The sequence below is a fragment of the Nerophis lumbriciformis genome, linkage group LG26, assembly GCF_033978685.3.
Source record: "Nerophis lumbriciformis linkage group LG26, RoL_Nlum_v2.1, whole genome shotgun sequence".
NCBI classification, from domain to species: domain Eukaryota; kingdom Metazoa; phylum Chordata; class Actinopteri; order Syngnathiformes; family Syngnathidae; genus Nerophis; species Nerophis lumbriciformis.
The window spans coordinates 5,422,674-5,445,815 of record NC_084573.2 but is presented as its reverse complement, the minus strand read 5'-3'; the positions used below and the strand labels follow the sequence as shown (position 1 = coordinate 5,445,815).

The window sequence follows — 23,142 nt, the reverse complement described above, 5'->3', positions numbered from 1 at the left end:
GTGGCAGCTCAGAGAGAGGATTCAAATTATATTCTTTAAACACAGCAACCTGTGTACCACAAATTAAGCACACGGCTTTACCTTTCATTTCTGTAAAGAAATACTTGGCAGTCCATGTCTTGTTGAAAACACGCCATTTGTCATCAACTTTTCTTTTTTTAGCGTAAGCTGACATCTTGGTGGTAACCGGGCATCACTTGTCGCTGTGCACCTTCACTCACAGGAGACACGGACATAAGTTTCATATATAACACTTTTCAAAATAAAAGCAGCACAGTTGTATTGCACGCACAACATAGATGTTTTTTAAAATAGAGGGTAGCTTCCCTCCGCCTTCGGGTGGGGGGACGAGTCCTGACTGTTGTTTGTGCTAACGCACCACAGCAGCTCAGAGTACCCACTCTTTTTGGATTCCCTTGAGGGAGTACTGGAGAGTGCTCCCTCGGGTGATTCCCTTGTTCTGCCGGGGGACTTCAATGCTCATGTTGGCAACGACAGTGAAACCTGGAGAGGCGTGCTTGGGAAGAATGGTCGCCCGGATCTGAACCCAAGTGGTGCTTTGTTATTGGACTTTTGTGCTCGTCACGGATTGTCCATAACAAACACCATGTTCAAACATAAGGGTGTCCATGTGTGCACTTGGCACCAGGACACCCTCGGCCGCAGTTCCATAATTTACTTTGTAGTTGTGTCATCGGATTTGCGGCCTCATGTTTTGGACACTCGGGTGAAGAGAGGGGCAGAGATTTCTACCAATCACCACCTGGTGGTTAGCTTGCTCCAATGGTGGGGGAGGATGCCGGACAGACCTGGCAGGCCCAAACGCATTGTGAGGGTCTGCTGGGAACGCCTAGCAGAGTCTCCTGTCAGAGAGAGTTTCAATTCCCACCTCCGGAAGAACTTTAAACATGTCACGAGGGAAGCACTGGATATTGAGTCCGAGTGGACCATGTTCCGTGCCTCTATTGTCGAGGCGGCTGATTGGAGCTGTGGCCGCAAGGTGGTTGGTGCCTGTCGTGGCGGTAATCCTAGAACCCGCTGGCGTACACCAGCAGTGAGGGATGCCGTCAAGCTGAATAAAGAGTCCTATCGGGTCCTTTTGGCTCATAGGACTCCAGAGGCAGCGGACAGGTACCGACAGGCCAAGCGAAGTGCGGCTTCAGCGGTCGCGGAGGCAAAAACTCGGATATGGGAGGAGTTTGGGGAAGCCATGGAAAACGACTTCCAGACTGTTTAGAAAAAATTCTGGTCCACTATCCGCCGCCTCAGGGGGGGAAGCAGTGCACTGTCCACACCGTGTATGGTGAGGATGGTGTGCTGCTGACCTCTACTGCGGCTGTGGTGGATTGGTGGAGGGAATACTTAGAAGACCTCCTCAATCCCACCAACACATCTTCCTATGAGGAAGCAGTGCCTGGGGAATCTGTGGTGGACTCTCCTATTTCTGGTAGTTAAAAAGCTCCTCGGTGGCCACGCTCGGGAATCATTTGGTGATTTAACCCCCAACCCTTGATGCTGAGTGCCAAGCAAGGAGGCAATGGGTCCCATGTTTATAGTCTTTGGTATGACTCGGCCGGGGTTTGAACTCACGACTTTCCAGTCTCAGGGCAGACACTCTAACCACAAGTCCACTGAGCAGGTCGATGGTTAATGCATCCTCAATAGAAAATAAACCTCAGCAAACGTTAGCTAACAATTGAGTCATTGGTAGCCGCTCTATTCTGCCTATAAAGTGCTCTAAATAACATCCTAAGACCTTCATCAACATTTTAAATACACACTGTAAGTATATATGTAATCATTCTTAATAACATGTCATATTTACATATCTTGCTCATTTTAAGCATACAATGTCTGCTCTCACTGGGATGCCGACTGATGGGATGTTCATATCTTCCCGTTTAGATGAAGAATTAATCCTCACAAAGGGCTAAAAAAGGGTGAGTGCAAAAGAGCGTATTTTCGTGTCTTTCTTGCCATCTCCAGGTCTAAGTTGGATGTCAAAGTTGACCAAGTTCTCGGTTTATGTCCACAACCTTCACCATATAAGTGAGAAGCATGATTTATAATCTAGAATTAGCTTTCACCATCTTAGAGGTGAGAAAGCAGCTCAGTATGTCAATATAGCAGCATAAGCTAGTTACTTCTGTGATCAATGCGCCGCTAAAAGTAGGTCCTTAACGTTAGCGCTTATAATAACAATATCGCTAATACTTGGTTAATATTCAGGTCACAAAATGTAAATGGAGTATTGTTGGCAGTTTTTGGATGGTTATTTGGAGGACTTTGTGGGTCTAATAGAGGAGCTCCCATTGACTCCAATGTTAGCTGATTGTTGCTCACGTTTATTTACTAATTAGAATTCATGAACATTTTAAACTTATGTCTTACATAAGGATTGTGAATGATAGGCGACATTTAAAAAAAGTGCAGTTTCCTTTGAATTTGTCAGATAAGTAAACAGTCCTTCAAATGAAAGATGAAAAACAATTGAGGTTGTTTATAGATATTATCCACAATGAAGTTACAGTAAAACTAAGCACACAAGGGAAAGTACATTCATATACACATGAAGTACACATATGTGTAAGAATCATGTTAACCACCAAAATATTGTCTCGTTCTCCTAAAGCCAATATCGAGTATCCTTTGGTGAGCTGACCGTATCGTCACACCCTTAGTTGAAAGCACACCAACCCCATGACATGACACTTCCACGTGATGTAGAACAGTAGTACAACATTTTAAACATACACACACATCTGAAGAATATGAAAAATAAATATATTTGGTGGGCCAAACAAAATGACTCGGCGAACCAATGTTTGGTATGGGCGATATGACCTCAAATCTATATCCTAATAACAATATATGTCACGATATATCATTTGGTATATGATTGATAATAGAAGAATTTCAAAGCGGGTTACAAAAGCTCCTAATTTGGCAGCTGACATATGCAGTAACATATTGTGTCATTTCTAATTGTATTATTTTGTCGAAACTATTATTATTAATGTACAAACCCCGTTTCCACATGAGTTGGGAAATTGTGTTAGATGTAAATATAAACGGAATACAATGATTTGCAAATCATTTTCAACCCATATTCAGTTGAATGCACTACAAAGACAAGATATTTGATGTTCAAACTCATAAACTTTATTTTTTTTTTGCAAATAATAATTAACTTAGTATTTCATGGCTGCAACACGTGACAAAGTAGTTGGGAAAGGGCATGTTCACCACTGTGTTACATGGCCTTTTGCTTTTAACAACACTCAGTAAACATTTGGGAACTGAGGAGACACATTTTTGAAGCTTCTCAGGTGGAATTCTTTCCCATTCTTGCTTGATGTACAGCTTAAGTTGTTCAACAGTCCGGGGGTCTCCGTTGTGCTATTTTAGGCATCATAATGCGCCACACATTTTCAATGGGAGACAGGTCTGGACTACAGGCAGGCCACTCTAGTACCCGCACTCTTTTACTATGAAACCACGTTGATGTAACACGTGGCTTGGCATTGTCTTGCTGAAATAAGCAGGGGCGTCCATGGTAACGTTGCTTGGATGGCAACATATGTTGCTCCAAAACCTGTATGTACCTTTCAGCATTAATGGTGCCTTCACAGATGTGTAAGTTACCCATGTCTTGGGCACTAATACACCCCCATACCATCACACATGCTGGCTTTTACACTTTGCACCTATAACAATCCGGATGGTTCTTTTCCTCTTTAGTCCGGAGGACACGACGTCCACAGTTTCCAAAAACAATTTGAAATGTGGACTCGTCAGACCACAGAACACTTTTCCACTTTGTATCAGTCCATCTTAGATGAGCTCAGGCCCAGCGAAGCTGACAGCGTTTCTGGGTGTTGTTGATAAACGGTTTTCACCTTGCATAGGAGAGTTTTAACTTGCACTTACAGATGTAGCGACCAACTGTAGTTACTGACAGTGGGGTTCTGAAGTGTTCCTGAGCCCATGTGGTGATATCCTTTACACACTGATGTCGCTTGTTGGTGCAGTACAGCCTGAGGGATCGAAGGTCACGGGCTTAGCTGCTTACGTGCAGTGATTTCTCCAGATTCTCTGAACCCTTTGATGATATTACGGACCGTAGATGGTGAAATCCCTAAATTCCTTGCAATAGCTGGTTGAGAAAGGTTTTTCTTAAACTGTTCAACAATTTGCTCACGCATTTGTTGACAAAGTGGTGACCCTCGCCCCATCCTTGTTTGTGAATGACTGAACATTTCATGGAATCTACTTTTATACCCAATCATGGCACCCACCTGTTCCCAATTAGCCTGCTCACCTGTGGGATGTTCCAAATAAGTGTTTGATGAGCATTCCTCAACTTTATCAGTATTTATTGCCACCTTTCCCCAACTTCTTTTGTCACGTGTTGCTGGAATCGAATTCTAAAGTTAATGATTATTTGCAAAAAAAAAAAAAGTTTATCAGTTCGAACATCAAATATGTTGTCTTTGTAGCATATTCAACTGAATATGGCTTGAAAATGATTTGCAAATCATTGTATTCCGTTTATATTTACATCCAACACAATTTCCCAACTCATATGGAAACAGGGTTTGTACTTGTTTATTTACTGTTAATATCTGGTTACTTTATTTGAGAAAATAATACTGGAAATTATGTAATATTTTACTGCATCTTTCAGCAACTAAATTAGGAGCCTGTGTAGCCTGTTTTATAATGCTTCTATTAGTAATTCTATATGAAATAATACATCACAAAATCAATTTTAAACCATATCGTCCATGCATAGTAAAAGTCATGTCGTCCTGGTTTGTTTTTCTTTTCCTGTGAATTCCTGAGATTTCAAGACAGTTCATACGATAACTTGTTTTTCCTAAGTGCATGTAAAAGTACTGAATGCATTGTGTGACTGAGCAGAGATGGTGTGTTTGTCTTGCAGACGTCTGTGAAGAACATCTTCACCCTGAGCAACAGAAGTGGAGCTTCAGGATGCGGACGGAGGAGCCACAGCCCTCCCACATTAAGAAGGAAGAGGAATGCCCACTGATCCATCATTTTAAAAAGGAAGAGGAGGACCCACCGACACCCCATTTTAAAGAGGAAACAGTGGATCCACTGAACCCTCACATAAAGGAGGAAGAGGAGGACCCACTGAGCCCTCACATTAAAGAGGAAGAGGAGGAACACAGCATCAGTCAGCAGGGAGAGCATCTTGAAGGACTGGAGGAGGTTGATGTCACCAAGATGCCAGTGACTGGTGTCCCTGTGAAGAGTGAAGATGATGAGGTCAAAGGTGAGAGTGAGGAGAAGAGAGAGGCGGAGCCTCCAAGCAGCAGCTCAACTCAACACATGACAACAGAAGCTGATGGAGACCACTGTGGAGGATCACAAGCAGACAAGCTCTTAGCTCCACTATCAGATAGTGAGGACACAACGTCACACTCTCCTGACACTGATGATGAAGACTCTAAAGATGATAAGACATTTCACACTGACAACACACACGTCACATGTTCTCACTGTGACAACATTTTTAAAACTCCTAGTAAATTGAAAAGACACATGAGAACACACACTGGAGAAAAACCTTTTTCATGTTCAATCTGCAGTAAAGATTTTAGTCATAAGCACGATTTGAAAAGACACATGGTAATACACACTGGAGAAAAACCTTTTACCTGCTCAGAATGCGGTAGAGATTTTAGTCTAAAACGAGTGCTGATAGAACATATGAGAATACACACTGGAGAAAAACCTTTTACCTGCTCAGAATGCGGTAGAGATTTTAGACTAAAACAAATGCTGAAAGAACACATGAGAATACACACTGGAGAAAAACCATTCATGTGCTCAATTTGTAGTAAAGGTTTCCCCCAGAAGGGAAATCTGATACGACACACAAAAACACACACTGGAGAAAAACCTTTTTCATGTTCAATCTGTGGTAAAGATTTTATTCAAAGGGAACATTTCAAAGCACACATGAGAAGACACACTGGGGAAAGACCTTTTTCATGTTCAATCTGCGGTACAGATTTTACACGAAGGGAACATTTCAAAGAACACATGATAATACACACTGGAGAAAAACCTTTTACCTGCTCAGAATGTGGTAACGCTTTTGGACGAAGAAGCAGTTTGAAAGCACACATGAGAATACACACTGGAGTAAAAAAAAAATCTTGTTCAATCTGCGGGAAAGGTTTTGTAAGGAGTCAGTGTTTAAAAGAACACATGAGAACACACACTGGAGAAAAACCTTTTTCCTGCTTAGAATGTGGTAAAGCTTTTATACGAAGAAGCCTTTTGAAACTACACATGAGAACACACACTGGAGAAAAACCTTTTTCCTGCTCAGAATGTGGTAAAAGTTTTGTAATAAATCAGAGTTTAAAAAAACACATGAGAACGCACTCTAGTAAAAAGACATATTCCTGTTCAAGCTGCTACAAAAGCTTTCGTCACCTAGACACTCTTACAGCACACATGAGAACACACACAGGAGAGAAAGTGTTGAGTTGCAGTGTGTGTGGTGAAAGATTCTCTTCTATGTACCAGTGTAAGAAACACAAGTGTGCTGGTGAGAACAGCAGCAGCAAATGAAGATGCAGGATTTGAAATAAACTGTCAAAACTTAACGTTGACCTTTTAACAATATCAGCACATAGATTCTAACATTTATAGATTAGATATTTTAGATTATTGCTTTTTTCAGTCAAGTACATGTTTCAATATACAACATTGTGTAGTTTTATTTAAAAATGAACACAACACTTTGACTGTAAAGGTGAGAATAAAAAAATGTGTTACAAATACATTTTATGTGTGTAGAGGTATTTAGAAATTATTTTGAATGTTTAATGATGTTATAGATGAACTCCTTTATATGATGTACATATTTGTTTTACATGTGTTCATACCTTTGCTTTTGAGTACACATAAATCCCTCTTAGTTCATATTTACTGGTTCACATCTGAAACATCTTCTGGACCACTTCTGGAAGCATATTATTATTTACTTTATACATCTTTTGAGCAGTTGTTTTATATACAAGATAATTTACTTTTAAAATGTGTGACTTTATGAATCATTTGTTGGGTCTCAATAATGTAATTCTATTAATTATCTTTATTACTTTTTTTTGTAATATGAATATTGTTTTATATGTATGTCCCTTCTGTAATATGTAGATTAGAGAAAATGGTAACAATATATGTGGAAGGTTATGAAGGATAGTTTTGTTTTTAATAATCTACATTTCTTATTAAAAAACTACACATGAAAATTGTCTTTTTAAAGTTGTCCCCCCCCCCCCCCTTTTTTTTTTAGAATCCCTTAAACATGATCAATTTCAGAAAACATGGGAAAGTTTGGATTGTTAGAAAAAAGTCAATAATGTGCATCATCCCACAGAGCTTTACTGTACATCCATCCATTTTTTCTAACACTTGTCCCTTTTATTTGATATGTATAGCCTTTAATCACAAACTTGTCCGCCAAAGGGTGTTGTGTTTTGGAGAAACTCTTTCTGTCAGAGTGCTGTTTAACACAGTAAAGAGGAACCCAGGGATGCGCAGGACGCTGAGTATAACGCTTCTTTTACTGCGGAAATCTACTCACAAAAACAATCCAAACAGGAGGTAACAAAAAGCGACGCTGCGAAAAAGAATTGGCAAAATGTGCATTGTGGGAAAAAGAACAAAAGCTACTTAAATACAAAAATAAACTCAACTTGGTTTGGAGTTACAAGACGTGCACACTACAAAACAACACCAAGATGGATGGCACTGGGAATGGCCAAGGTAGCAAAAGTCTGGAAGCATAGACTCAACTGGCGTGGAGTGGAATCTCCGAGTGCCATCCAGCTGTCAAGGTGCTGCTTAAGTAGCACCAGGGTCAATTGGAAGCAGCTGTGCACGTCCCACAACTCCGCCCACAAGGGCAACACAGCAACTCTAGGAGGAAGGAGAAATGTAAGAACAACTGCACCAAAAGAGGTAAACTGACAATACAAAGTGAAGTGAATTATATTTATATAGCGCTTTTCTCAAGTGACTCAAAGCGCTTTACATAGTGAAACCCAATATCTAAGTTACATTTTTTAACCAGTGTGGGTGGCACTGGGAGCAGGTGGGTAAAGTGTCTTGCCCAAGGACACAACGGCAGTGACTAGGATGGCGGAAACCGGGGATCGACCCTGCAACCCTGAAGTTGCTGGCACGGCCGCTCTACCAACCGAGCTATACCGCCCCACAAACCACAAGGTGGCACCAGGCGGTGACAACTTCCCTCAAATTAATTTGGAAAAAAATGGACTGAGCGTAAGAGATAAATCATCACAAATAAAGTTAACTCATTCAAAAAGTTTACCTTTGTAACTCACTTCTATCCAAATTCATCCAGGATGTTTCTCCAGAATGTTCCATTGGAGAATGCTGTCAAACTGTTATGTCTACTAGGAAAATGTAAACCAAATATTTTTTTGTTAAATTCTGTCCTTTTATCTATATATATCTATATATATATATATTAAAGTTAAAGTGCCAATGAATGTCACACACACGAGGTGTGGCGAAATTATTCTCTGCATTTGACCCATCTCCCTTGATCACCCCCTGGGAGGTGAGGGGAGCAGTGGGCAACAGCGGTGGCCGCGCCCAGGAATCATTTTGGTGATTTAACCCCCAATTCCAACCCTTGATGCTGAGTGCCAAGCAGGGAGGTAATGGGTCCCATTATTATAGTCTTTGGTATGACTCTGCCGGGGTTTGAACTCACAACCTACCGATCATATATATATATATATATATATATATATATATATATATATATATATATATATATATATATATATATATACCGTATTTTCCGCACTATAAGGCGCACCGGATTATTAGCCGCACCTTCTATGAATTACATATTTCATAATTTTGTCCACCAATAAGCCGCCCCGGACTATAAGCCGCGCCTACGCTGCGCTAAAGTGAATGTCAAAAAAACGCTGCGCTAAAGTGAATGTCAAAAAAACAGTCAGATAGTTCAGTCAAACTTTAATAATATATTGAAAACCAGCGTTCTAACAACTCTGTCCCAAAATGTACAAATGTGCAATCACAAACATAGTAAAATTCAAAATGGTGTAGAGCAATAGCAACATACCGGTAATGTTGCTCGAACGTTAATGTCACAACACACAACACACAAAATAAACATAGCGCTCACTTTCTGAAGTTATTCTTCATTCGTACCGGTAAATCCTTCGAATTCTTCGTCTTCGGTGTCCGAATTGAAAAGTTGCGCAAGCGTGGCTTCCAAAATGGCCGGCTCCGTCTCTTCGAAATCATCGGATTCAGTGTCGCTGTTGTTGTGCAGCAGTTCTGTGAATCCTGCCTTCCGGAAAGCTCGGACCACAGTTGTGACAGAAATATCTGCCCAGGCATTTACAATCCACTGGCAGATGTTGGCGTATGTCGTCCGGCGTTGTCTGCCCGTCTTAGTGAAGGTGTGTTCGCCTTCGGTCATCCATTTTTCCCACGCAGTTCGCAGTCGTGATTTGAATGCCCTGTTGACACCAATATCCAGCGGTTGGAGTTCTTTGGTTAATCCACCCGGAATGACGGCGAGTGTTGTATTTGTGTGCTTCACTTGTTTTTTGACACCATCTGTGATGTGGGCGCGCATAGAGTCGTATATCAACATGGACGGAGCAGCGTGAAAAAAGCCACCCGGCCGCTTCGCGTAAACTTCCCTTAACCACTCGCTCATCTTTTCTTCATCCATCCATCCCTTCGAGTTAGCTTTTATGATGACACCGGCTGGAAAGGTCTCTTTTGGCAAGGTCTTCCTTTTGAATATGACCATGGGAGGAAGTTTCTGGCCATTAGCATGGCAAGCTAGAACCACAGTGAAGGACGACTTTTCATTCCCAGTGGTGCGAATATTCACCGTACGTGCTCCCGTTGTATCAACAGTGCGGTTCACAGGAATATCAAAAGTCAGTGGAACCTCGTCCATGTTGATAATGTTCTCTGGCCGGATCTTTTTTTCCGCTATCTTCTTTTTACAATATGCACGGAAAGTAGCCAGCTTTTCTTTAAAGTCGTTAGGCAGTTGCTGTGAAACAGTGGTCCGTGTGCGGATGGAGAGATTGCGTCTTTTCATAAACCGAAAACACCAAGAAGCACCACCTTTAAAATCATCCAGGTGAAGTTCGCTTGCTAGCGTTGTTGCCTTCATTCGAATAGTGATGGTGCTGACACTTCTGCTTGCTGCTCTCTGCTCAACAACCCACTGTTCGAGTTCGTCCTCCAACTGTTGCCATCGTGCTTTGTTCCCTCGGAAGCTCTGTTTTGTCTTCTTTACCTGGCGCAGGTCATCTTCTTGCTTCCTCCACCTACGCACCATTGATTCATTTATGTTATATTCTCTTGCTGCTGCTCTATTTCCGTGTTCTTCGGCATGACTTATTGCCTTAAGTTTAAATTCTGCGTTATAAGCGTGTCGTTTAGTAGGAGCCATTTTGTAGTCTGGTCTTTACAGATGTAGACAAACAAAGGAAATGAAACGAAATATCCGCGCGCTTCTTTTTCTTCCGGGGGCGGGCGGTAGCGCTTCCTGTTCTATGGGGGCGGGTGCTTACCTTGGCGGTTGCTTGCGTAGAAGAAGAAGCACTTCCTGTTCTACCGGGAAAAAAGATGGCGGCTGTTTACCGAAGTTGCGAGATCGAAACTTTATGAAAATTAATCGTAATAAAGCGCACCGGGTTATAAGGCGCACTGTCATCTTTTGAGAAAAATTGTGGTTTTTAGGTGCGCCTTATAGTGCGGAAAATACGGTATATATATATATATACGTATGTATGTATGTATGTGTATATATATATATATATATATATATATATATATATATATATGTATGTATGTATGTATGTATGTATATATATATATATATATATATATATATATATATATATATATATATATATATATATATATATATATATATATATATATATATATATATATACATATATATATATATGTCTTAATAAGATTATCCAAAAAATAGTGCTCGATACCATGGTAGAGCGCAATATATGTATGTGTGGGGGGAAAAAAAAGAAAAGAAAAAAATATATATATATATAGATATATATAAATATACATAAAATATTAAATATATATATATATATATATATATATATATATATATATATATATATATATATATATATATATATATATATATATATATATATATACATATAGATAGATATAATATACAGGACTGTCTCGGAAAATTAGAATATTGTGATAAAGTTATTTATTTTCTGTAATGCAATTAAGAAAACAAAAATGTCATACATTCTGGATTCATTACACATCAACTGAAATATCGCAAAGCCTTTTATTATTTAATATTGCTGATTATGGCATACAGCTTAAGAAAACTCAAAAATCCCATCTCAAAAAATTTGAATATTTCCTCAGACCAAGTAAAAAAAAAGATTTATAAGAGCAAAACAAAATCAAACATTTGAAAATGTCAATTAATGCACTCAGTACTTGGTTGGGAATCCTTTTGCACGGATTACTGCATTAATGCGGCGTGGCATGGAAGCAATCAGCCTGTGGCATTGCTGAGGTGTTATGGATGCCCAGGATGCTTCAATAGCGGCCTTTAGCTCATTTGCATTATTGGGTCTGGTGTCTTTCAGCTTCTTCTTCACAATACCCCACAAATTATTGCCGCCTAATCTACAACGTTTTTTTTACAAGACGAGTGCAGGCTCATAACTTGAGAGGCTTTGGATATTTCTTATTGCCGAGAGCTCAAACCACTCGTAAGCGTTTTTGTGTGTCTGTATGCGGAGTAAAACTATGGAACAAACTGGACTTACAACACAAGCAATGCCAAACTATTAATGAATTTTAAACTATTATACAAACATGAGGTCTGGTTCAAATATAGAGATGAGGGTCTTTAATTTGACCTGCTGTTGTACTCTGTCTCAAAGGACTGTTTTCCGTACCTTGGAGACATCATGCCTCGTCGGTGTGTTGTCGGAGAGTGTAACAACACGAACAGGGACGGATTCAAGTTGCACCAGTGGCCCAAAGATGCCAAAGTGGCAAGAAATTGGACGTTTGTTCCGCACACTTTACCGACGAAAGCTATGCTACGACAGAGATGGCAAGAATGTGTGGATATCCTGCGACACTCAAAGCAGATGCATTTCCAATGATAAAGTCAAAGAAATCTGCCGCCAGACCCCCATTGAATCTGCCGGAGTGTGTGAGCAATTCAGGGACAAAGGACCTCGGTAGCACGGCAAGCAATGGCGGCAGTTTGTTCCCGCAGACGAGCGAGCTAAACCCCCTGGATGTCTTGGCTCACAGTTATTTATATAAGATTATTAATGTATTATATTTAACAAGGTCATCAAATTTGAGCAACTTTGATTGCATAAACAGATTATGTTCTAAATCAGTGGTCCCCAACCAGCGGGCTGCAGCCCGGCACCGGTCTGTGGATCGATTGGTACCGGGCCGCACAAGAAATAAAAAAAATAAAAAAATAAATAAAAAATAAATTATTAAATCAGCATAAAAAACACAAGATACACTTACAATTAGTGCACCAACCCAAAAAACCTCCCTCCCCCATTTACACTCATTCACACAAAAGGGTTGTTTCTTTCTGTTATTAATATTGTGGTTCCTACATTATATATCAATATATATCAATACAGTCTGCAGGGATACAGTCCGTAAGCACACATAATTGTGTTTTTTTACGACAAAAAAAGAAAATATTTGTCCGTGGGACAAATTTTCGAGCGTTGACCGGTCCGCAGTAACAAAAAGGTTGGGGACCAACCAACGTTGTGAATGATCCGCACTGCTCTTTTCTGTAATATGATCAGAGGATGAATTGTGTTGTGCATCTTCATTTGCTGCTGCTGTTCTCACCAGCACACTTGTGTTTCTTACACTGGTATTTATAGGAGAATCTTTCACCACACACACTGCAACTCAACACTTTCTCTCCTGTGTGTGTTCTCATGTGTACTGTAAGAGTTTTTAGGTGATGAAAGCTTTTGTTGCAGCTTGAACAGGAGTATGGTTTTTCACCAGAGTGCGTTCTCATGTGTGCTTTGAAATGGGGCCTTTGAGTAAAATCTTTACCACAGATTGAACATGAAAAAGGTTTTTCTCCAGTGTGTGTTCTCATGTGTACTTTTAAACTTTGACTTACTAACATTTTTTACCACATTCTGAGCAGGAAAAAGGTTTTTCTCCAGTGTGTATTCTCATGTGTGTTTTCAAATATTGCCTTCGAGTAAAATCTTTACCGCAGATTGAACATGAAAAAGGTTTTTCTCCAGTGTGTGTTCTCATGTGTACTTTTAAACTTTGACTTACTAACATTTTTTACCACATTCTGAGCAGGAAAAAGGTTTTTCTCCAGTGTGTATTCTCATGTGTGTTTTCAAATATTGCCTTCGAGTAAAATCTTTACCGCAGATTGCACATGAAACAGGTTTTTCTCCAGTGTGTATTCTCATGTGTGCTTTGAAAAGGTCCCTTCGACTGAGATCTTTACCGCAGATTGATCATGAAAAAGGTTTTTCTCCAGTGTGTGTTCTCATGTGTATTTTCAAATAAGCACTTTGTAAAAAACATTTACCACATTCTGAGCAGGAAAAAGGTTTTTCTCCAGTGTGTATTCTCATGTGTGTTTTCAAATATTGCCTTCGAGTAAAATCTTTATCGCAGATTGCACAAGAAAAAGGTTTTTCTCCAGTGTGTGTTCTCATGTGTGCTTTGAAATGGGGCCTTTGAGTAAAATCTTTACCACAGATTGAACATGAAAAAGGTTTTTCTCCAGTGTGTGTTCTCATGTGTATTTTCAAATAAGCACTTTGTATAAAACGTTTACCACATTCTGAGCAGGAAAAAGGTTTTTCTCCAGTGTGTATTCTCATGTGTGCTTTGAAATATTGCCTTCGAGTAAGATCTTTACCGCAGATTGAACATGAAAAAGGTTTTTCTCCAGTGTGTGTTCTCATGTGTCTTTTCAGATTACGACGGTCATTAAAAGTTTTGTCGCAGTGAGAACATGTGAAGTGTGTGTTGTCAGTGTGACATGTCTTATCATCTTTAGAGTCTTCATCATCAGTGTCAGGAGAGTGTGACGTTGTGTCCTCACTATCTGATAGTGGAGCTAAGAGCTTGTCTGCTTGTGATCCTCCACAGTGGTCTCCATCAGCTTCTGTTGTCATGTGTTGAGTTGAGCTGCTGCTTGGAGGCTCCTCACTTTCAATTTTGACCTCATCATCTTCACTCTTCACAATCACACTAATCACTGGGAAGTCCTCCAGTCCTTCAAGATGCTCTCCCTCCTGACTGATGCTGTGTTCCTCCTCTTCCTCTTTAATGTGAGGGGTCAGTGGATCTTCCTCTTCGTCCTTAATGTGAGGGCTCAGTAGAACCACCTCTTTAAAATGGGGTGTCAGTGGGTCCTCCTCTTCCTTTTTAAAACGTGGGATCAGTGGGTATTCCTCTTCTTTCTTAATGTGGGAGGGCTTTGGTTCCTCCGTCCACATCCTGAAGCTCCACTTCTGTTGCTCAGGGTGAAGATGTTCTTCACAGACGTCTGCAAGACAAACACACCATCTCTGCTCAGTCACACAACGCATTCAGTACTTTTACATGCACTTAGGAAAAACAAATTATCATATGAACTGTCTTGAAATCTCAGTGACGCACAAACACGCTGCTCTTTACAACATTATTCACAGGAAAATAAAAACAAACCAGGACGACAGGACTTTTTACTATGGATAGACAATATGGTTTAAAATTGATTTTGCGATATATTATTTCATATAGAATTACTAATAGAACCATTTTAAAACAGGCTACATAGGCTCCTAATTTAGTTGCTAAAATATGCAGTAAAATATTACATAATTTCCAGTATTATTTTCTCAAATAAAGTAACCAGATATTAACAGTAAATAAACAAGTACATTAATAATAATAGTTTCGACAAAATAATACAATTAGAAATGACACAATATGTTACTGCATATGTCAGCTGCCAAATTAGGAGCTTTTGTAACCCGCTTTGAAATTCTTCTATTATCAATCATATACCAAATGATATATCGTGACATATATTGTTATTAGGATATAGATTTGAGGTCATATCGCCCATACCAAACATTGGTTCGCCGAGTCATTTTGTTTGGCCCACCAAATATATTTATTTTTTATATTCTTCAGGTGTGTGTGTATGTTTAAAATGTGGTACTACTGTTCTACATCAAGTGGAAGTGTCATGTCATGGGGTTGGTGTGCTTTCAACTAAGGGTGTGACGATACGGTCAGCTCACCAAAGGATACTCAATATTGGCTTTAGGAGAACGAGACAATATTTTGGAGGTTAACATGATTCTTACACATATGTGTACTTCATGTGTATATGAATGTACTTTCCCTTGTGTGCTTAGTTTTACTGTAACTTCATTGTGGATAATATCTATAAACAACCTCAATTGTTTTTCATCTTTCATTTGAAGGACTGTTTACTTATCTGACAAATTCAAAGGAAACTGCACTTTTTTTAAATGTCGCCTGTCATTCACAATCCTTATGTAAGACATAAGTTTTAAATTTTTATGAATTCTAATTAGTAAATAAACGTGAGCAAAAATCAGCTAACATTGGAGTCAATGGGAGCTCCTCTATTAGACCCACAAAGTCCTCCAAATAACCATTGTCGGAGGCAGATATTTACATATATCCGTATTTAAGTGTTACTTCTTTGTTTTCATAATCATATTACAAAACAGCTAGTGTTTTTCTTCCAATTGTGGTCTTTTGGTTGTCTGCAAATACTGTGTGCCAACCTTGACTTTGGAAGGTAAGAAAGAGAGATACTCCTTCTTCTTATCTATTCTTATGTCCAGGTGCGGAGGACAATGGGCATGTGTTTGGGCTGGAAAAACAAGACAGCGAGGGTGGGAGGGAGAGAGACTTTATAGAATAGAAGGTTTCCATTTTTTAGATCAGACCATCTTAGCTGCGTGATTGAATGTTCTATGCTGGACTGGTCTCATTTATATTTACAAAGCTTTGCAAATATAATACAAAATACCTATTCTGTCTCTGGTGGTTCTTTTACTCAGCTTTAAGTGTCGTAAAGAGCTTGGGAGCGACGACCATAAACTTGAATTCCCTGGGAGGAACAACTTGTCCAAACGCAACACCATCCAAAAACTGCCAACAATACTCCATTTACATTTTGTGACCTGAATATTAACCAAGTATTAGCGATATTGTTATTATAAGCGCTAACGTTAAGGACCTACTTTTAGCGGCGCATTGATTACAGAAGTAACTAGCTTATGCTGCTATATTGACATACTGAGCTGCTTTCTCACCTCTAAGATGGTGAAAGCTAATTCTAGATTATAAATCATGCTTCTCACTTATATGGTGAAGGTTGTGGACACAAACCGAGAACTTGGTCAACTTTGACATCCAACTTAGACCTGGAGATGGCAAGAAAGAGACGAAAATACGCTCTTTTGCACCCACTCTTTTTGAACCCTTTGTGAGGATTAATTCTTCATCTAAACGGGAAGATATGAACATCCCATCAGTCGGCATCCCAGTGAGAGCAGACATTGTATGCTTAAAATGAGCAAGATATGTAAATATGACATGTTATTAAGAATGTTACTACATTACATATATACTTACAGTGTGTATTTAAAATGTTGATGAAGGTTTTAGGATGTTATTTAGAGCACTTTATAGGCAGAATAGAGCGGCTACCAATGACTCAATTGTTAGCTAACTTTTGCTAAGGTTTATTTTCTATTGAGGATGCATTAACCATCGACCTGCTCAGTGGCCTTGTGGTTAGAGTGTCTGCCCTGAGACTGGAAAGTCGGGAGTTCAAACCAAAGTCATACCAAAGACTATAAAAACGGGACACATTGCCTCCTTGCTTGGCACTCAGCATCAAGGGTTGGGGTTTAAATCACCAAATGATTCCCGAGCGTGGCCTCCGCTGCCTTCACCTACTTGGGGATGGGTCAAATGCAGAGGATCATTTCACCACACCTGGTGTGTGACTACCGTTAGGACCTTAACTTTAACTTTCATAGGGACTGTGAATGATTCCAAAAAGTGCAGTTCTCCTTGAAATTAGAAAATAGAACAACAAGATATCATATGAATTGAAGTGAATTATATTTGTATAGCGCTTTTCTCTAGTGTCTCAAAGCGCTTTTGTAACACAGGTGTCAAATACATACCTTTGCAGAGACTATTAGGCTCTTGCTCTGTAATACTCTTTGAGCGCTGCGTGCTCCCCCTAGTCACGTGACCGCCGCAGTCCAATCAGCTTTGGTTACATGCCGGTAGCAGGAAGTGGCCAGTAGACAGGACGTGAGGGGGGACAGATTGTCTTTCTGTCTCCTTGGGTCAAGAATGCTGGGAAGAAATTAGCTTCTTCCTAGCGACGTCTTTGGGTTGGAAACTAATTTGACCAACTTCCCGGTCTATGGCCACGACCTTCGCCGATGCAAGCGTGAGGCATGATTTATAATCTAGAACTAACTTTTACCAACTCAGCGGCGATGCAGCAGCAGCTCAGTAGCTAGTCTACCTCTCTGCGAGCAAGGAGCCGTTTGACTAAAAGTAGTTCCTCGATGTTAGCTCTTACAATTACAATGCTGCTAATACTTGGTTAATATACAGGTCACTACAAGTAAATGGAGTAATGTTGGTGATTTTAAAGGAACAATAGAGGACTACCATTAAATGTGATTTTAGCCGCCTTGTACTCGCAGTTTTTTACTATTTAGCATACATATTGGATGACGAGATTTTTTTTATGAGATTTCGATACAATTTAAGACATTCTAAGGCCTTAAGTTCAAATGATTAGATGTAAGACTTGAAGTCTATGAGCATGAACTGATGAAGTCTACTTGGATGAGAGGCCAAACATCTTCTAAGACAAAGTGAACAGTCCAGTTGTGATGGACTGAATGCCCTGAGAATAAAATGATATGTGCTTACTTGGACTGTGATGAAGCTGTGAGGACTCAGGTGGTTTGTCTTCATGGTCTTCAGTCTTCACAGAGACAACAGTCAGTGGAAACTTGGTGAGATAAGCCTCCTTCTGCCCTAGAAGACACTCTTCCTCCTGAGTAACCCAGAGATTCTCCTCTTCCTCTTTAATGTAGGGGGGCTGTGGATCCTCCTTCTGCTGAAGGGCACGTTCTTCTTGACGAGCGTTCATCTGCTGGACGTCTGCAAGACAACACAAACAAACTTCAGTTCAGATGTGTCAAATATTTTTTTAGTCTCTCAAATACAATATTTTCCAAGTGGACTGAGACACTTGGCGGTGATGTTCTTCTACACATGGAATAATCATCAGTTATTGATTATTATGAATTGTGTATATGATCTTGACTGCACGTATAAAAGTTTCATTGTGCTGCAGCATCGAGTGACGCCAACTCGCTCCTCCCACTACCAACCTACCAGCCAACCTTGACGTGCACCTCCAAAATAGTCCGACCTCACGTCAACGGTGACCAGGACTGCAGAGCTGTGATCAGTTGGCTTTACTTTTACACGCAATATCCTCTCCTCGTTCTTCCTTCTGCGAAAGCAACATTCTTAAAACCAACAGAAAACAAACAGAAGTGCAGCGAAGCACGTGTAACAAGTGCCAGCGAGTGTGGCCGTGCGATAGTATGCCGGTTGAACCTCACCCACACCTTAAGAAATGTGCTGGCGTCAGAATATATATACACTATATTGCCAAAAGTATTTGGTCACCCATCAAAATGATGAGAATCAGGTGTCCTAATCACTTATAAAATCAAGCACTTAGACATGGAGACTGTTTCTACAAACATTTTGTGAAAGAATGGGCCGCTCTCAGTGATTTCCAGCGTGGAACTGTCATAGGATGCCACCTGTGCAACACATCCAGTCGTGAAATTGCCTCGCTTCTAGATATTCCTTAGTCAACTTTATTATAAGAAAAGTGAAGAGTTTGGGAACAACAGCAACTCAGCCACCAAGTGGTAGGCCAGGTAAACTGACAGAGAGGGGTCAGCGGATGCTGAAGCGCATAGTGCAAAGACAGTTGCTACAGAGCGCCAAACTTCATGTGACCTTCCAATTAGCCCACGTACAGTACGCAGAGAGCTTTATGGAATAGGTTTCCATGGCCGTGCCGCTGCATCTAAGCCATACATCACCAAGTCCAATGCAAAGTGTCAGATGCAGTGGTGTAAAGCATGTCACCACTGGACTCTATGGCAGTGGACACGCCTTCTCTGGACTGATGAGTCACGCTTTTTCTACCTGGCAATCTGATGGACCAGTCTGGGTTTGGAGGTTGCCAGAGAACGCTACATTTCGGACTGCATTGTCCCGAGTGTGGAATTTGGTGGATGAGGAATTATGGTGTGGGGTTGGTTTTTCGTGAGATCGACAGGCGGATCGGTGCGGCGTCTTCAGTAATGCGGACGCTGTATCGATCCGTTGTGGTGAAGAAGGAGCTGAGCATGAAGGCAAAGCTCTCAATTTACCGGTCGATCTACGTTCCCATTCTCACCTATGGTCATGAGCTTTGGGTCATGACCGAAAGGACAAGATCACGGGTACAAGCGGCCGAAATGAGTTTCCTCCGCCGGGTGGCGGGGCTCTCCCTTAGACATAGGGTGAGAAGCTCTGTCATCCGGGGGGAGCTCAAAGTAAAGCCGCTGCTCCTCCACATCGAGAGGAGCCAGATGAGGTGGTTCGGGCATCTAATCAGGATGCCACCCGAACGCCTCCCTAGGGAGGTGTTTAGGGCACGTCCGACCGGTAGGAGGCCACGGGGAAGACCCAGGACACGTTGAGAAGACTATATATCCCGGCTGGCCTGGGAATGCCTCGGGATCCCCCGGGGGGAGCTGGACGAAGTGGCTGGGGAGAGGGAAGTCTGGGCTTACCTGCTTAGGCTGCTGCCCCCGCGACCCGACCTCGGATAAGTGGAAGAAGATGGATGGATGGATGGTTGGTTTTTCAGGAGTTGGGCTTGGCCCCTTAGTTCCAGTGAAAGGAACTTTGAATGCTCCAGGATACCAAAACATGTTGGACAATTCCATGGGATGGCACTTTAAGTTCATATGTGAGTAAAGGCAGGTGGCCAAATACTTTTGGCAATATAGTGTATATACATTTTTTTTTGAGAATATTTGGGTACCTCATGCTTCGATTACAAACAAAATATTGGTGCATGTTCAATTTGTGTACATTATATTAAAGCCATTTTTAATATTTATTTCATTAAATATTCACTTACATGTATAATATATATATATATAATCACTTACAATTGTGCAAATAGTGTATTCGTAATAACAGGCATCAGTTGATTTAATTTCCATATGTCCGCCCGAATGCAGCTGAGATAGGCTCCAGCACCGCCCTGCACCCCCAAAAAGGGACAAGCGATAGAAAATGGATGGATGGATAAACATTAATCACTTACAATTGTGCAAATAGTGTATTCGTATTAACAAACATCAGTTGATTTAATTTCCATGATACGTCCGCCCGAATGCAGCTGAGATAGGCTCCAGCACCCCCCCCCCCACAACCCCAAAAAAGGGACAAGCGGTAGAAAAAAAATGGATGGATGGATGTTATCAAGGTAATAGAAGTGCGACACAAAGTAGACTACTGCAATGTATGTGTAATACAATATATTACACTGTCATAATAAAAATAATCTTAATGTTTATCCTGTAAAGCGTCTTTGAGTGCACCGAAAAGCGCTATGGGCGAGGGCGGACCTACGTCACTTCCGCCCTCCAATCCCCTAGCAACGCGGTCGCCATATTGAATTCGTTGAAAACAAACCAGTTCACAGCGAACACAGCATTGACAGAAAAGGCATTTAACGAGGTTTCACGGCATTTTAAACTGTTCTAAATGGCGCATGCCTATGTAAATAGTCTTTCCAGTGAGGCTAGGTTAAGATACAAGTTAAAATGTTCTGTAGTTGGATTAAACGACTGCCCTTACCGCCTTCCAGCAGATGCGTGGACTGATAATCCTACACAATGGCCGGACATGGAATTTGGAAATCTTTATGTCTACCTTACAAGCGCACCAGGTCGGTTGTTAGCTTCGGTTGTTATATAACGAATAAATCACATAAATAACTACAAGAACAACTACAAGTAATGTTTGATTACAACAAAGGAGACTTGCAGACAGCATTTTACGACTGTCTTGAAAAGTTGATTAAATGGCAACATGAAAATTATAGGGTTTATTGGTTTTGAAAAACCCAACCGTTAAGTGCAAATTTAAATGAAACGGGTTTTCGAAAATAGCCTTTATACCGTATGTTATTGTTGTGCAACAACAACAACTTCAGCTGTCGAACATTATTCAGTAAACATTTAACGGGTTCAACATTAGCATGGACGGTATAGCCAAGTTGTGGTTAAGAAGGTGGATTTTTGTTCCTTATATTTACCAGAAACGAAGTGATCCGAACACACGACCCGGGATTTTGGGGGACTCCAGTGAGAACCGTCCTCGTTTTCCCGGTGTAAAGCTGCGAGCCATTTGTCTCGTCTCTGTGGGCTTTTAGCACGCTTTGGCAGAACAAAATACGACCTTTGTTTTCCCTGTTTCCAGTTGTGGTTTGCACAACCAAAAACAACACAGTTTTTGGGCATTTTCGAGGCAGAATGACGGGTTTAATCAGCGCAGGTCGACAGGTTAAAGAGTAATGGCGACGGTTTGTTTTCAACGCCAGTCAGGTTGCTATGGCTCAAAGAACCCGTATGTAGCTCAGTTGCCCGGATGTCGGCGCTGCCCCATACCAAATAAAATGTATTATCATTATTATTATACCATGTGACTTATTCCAGACTTAAATTACGAGACGTTCGTTCCTTTCTAGTAACAAACATTTAATGATGTTAAGCGTGACTGTAATATACGGCAAAAAAACAGTTAAAGTATTAAATAAGTCAATATAATTCTCATAGAGAACATATAAAAAACGCTCGCATTTGCTACAAAGGCCTGCTAGCGGGCTAACGCTAGCACGTTAGCTTCGAACAACATATTAGGTAAATAAGATAAATAATATAAAATTATATAATGTATATTACCTCATAAGCCGCATGTACAAGAGAGGAGTGGAATATATTCTTCCTATTGTTACACCAGCAACTCTTAAATGGAACTTTCTTTTGTCCTGTGGCTGGGCGAAGGAAGTGTGCACCACTCACTATTGTCCCAGTGAAACACGTGTTTGGCCAACATTTGTTCCGCGGTTGAGAACACCTCGATGACGTCACACAGGAGGAAGAACAAAACAAGATGGCGTCTGACGGAGAATACGTTGTTTTGGTTATTATGGTTTCTTGGTCTTAATTACAACGTCCATGTGCACATGTGTGTCGTTTAACGGAGTAAACGTCGTTATTGATTGTTTGTATAGCGGATACATTAGTCTGAGTGCACTTTGACGTGCTAGCCTAGCCTGCTGGTTAGCTTAGCTTGTTAGCTGCTAACAAAGAGATGCGGAAGTGATCGACACATCAAAGCAGAGATCCAATGTAAAGTATTATTATTGGTATTATTGTGTGAACATGTCTACATTACAAATGATGTGAGCGTTGGTGAATCAGCGAATAACTGCTGCCATTGAAGAAATATTTGTGATGTTAGAAAGAAAAACAAAACGATAGCAGAGTAGGAGGAGTAGTGATGGGTTGATGAGGCGTCATGAAGCGTTTCGACACATTGCAAAACTGTATTGATACTGTGTCGATACTGTGTCACTAAATACTGACATCTGCTGGACATTAAAAATCCCTACAGGCAACCTATGGACCGACTCAACTGACACTGATTTTATGACCTAGTACAGTGGTTCTCAAATGGGGGTACGCGTACCCCTGGGGGTACTTGAAGGTATGCCAAGGGGTACGTGAGATTTTTTTTAAATATTCTAAAAATAGCAACAATTCAAAAATCCTTTATAAATATATTTATTGAATAATACTTCAACAAAATATG

The 23,142-nt window shown here is 40.6% G+C and overlaps 3 protein-coding genes across 4 annotated transcripts in view; 2 read left to right on the top strand and 1 right to left on the bottom strand.

Annotated features, from left to right (window-relative positions):
• Positions 1–7,220, top strand: part of LOC140676659 (uncharacterized) — a 46,014-nt gene extending 38,794 nt beyond the window's left edge. For both annotated transcript variants that reach the window (XM_072916179.1, XM_072916178.1), the window contains one exon: positions 4,946–7,220. In XM_072916179.1, coding sequence (XP_072772280.1) covers positions 4,996–6,609 — 1,614 coding nt within the window. In that variant the 5' untranslated portion in view covers positions 4,946–4,995 and the 3' untranslated portion in view covers positions 6,610–7,220. The remainder of the gene's footprint in view (positions 1–4,945) is intronic.
• LOC140676656 (uncharacterized) overlaps positions 1–23,142 on the top strand; it is a 310,270-nt gene that overhangs the window by 153,823 nt on the left and 133,305 nt on the right. The gene's annotated exons all lie outside the window — the stretch shown is intronic.
• Positions 13,469–22,335, bottom strand: LOC133624037 (uncharacterized). The gene is made up of 4 exons (XM_072916204.1): positions 22,230–22,335; positions 18,588–18,700; positions 18,109–18,342; positions 13,469–14,665 (listed from the first exon to the last, which is right to left on the bottom strand). Exons 1-4 carry the CDS (start codon positions 22,241–22,243, stop codon positions 13,623–13,625), a joined length of 1,404 nt encoding a protein of 467 aa, XP_072772305.1. The 5' UTR covers positions 22,244–22,335; the 3' UTR covers positions 13,469–13,622.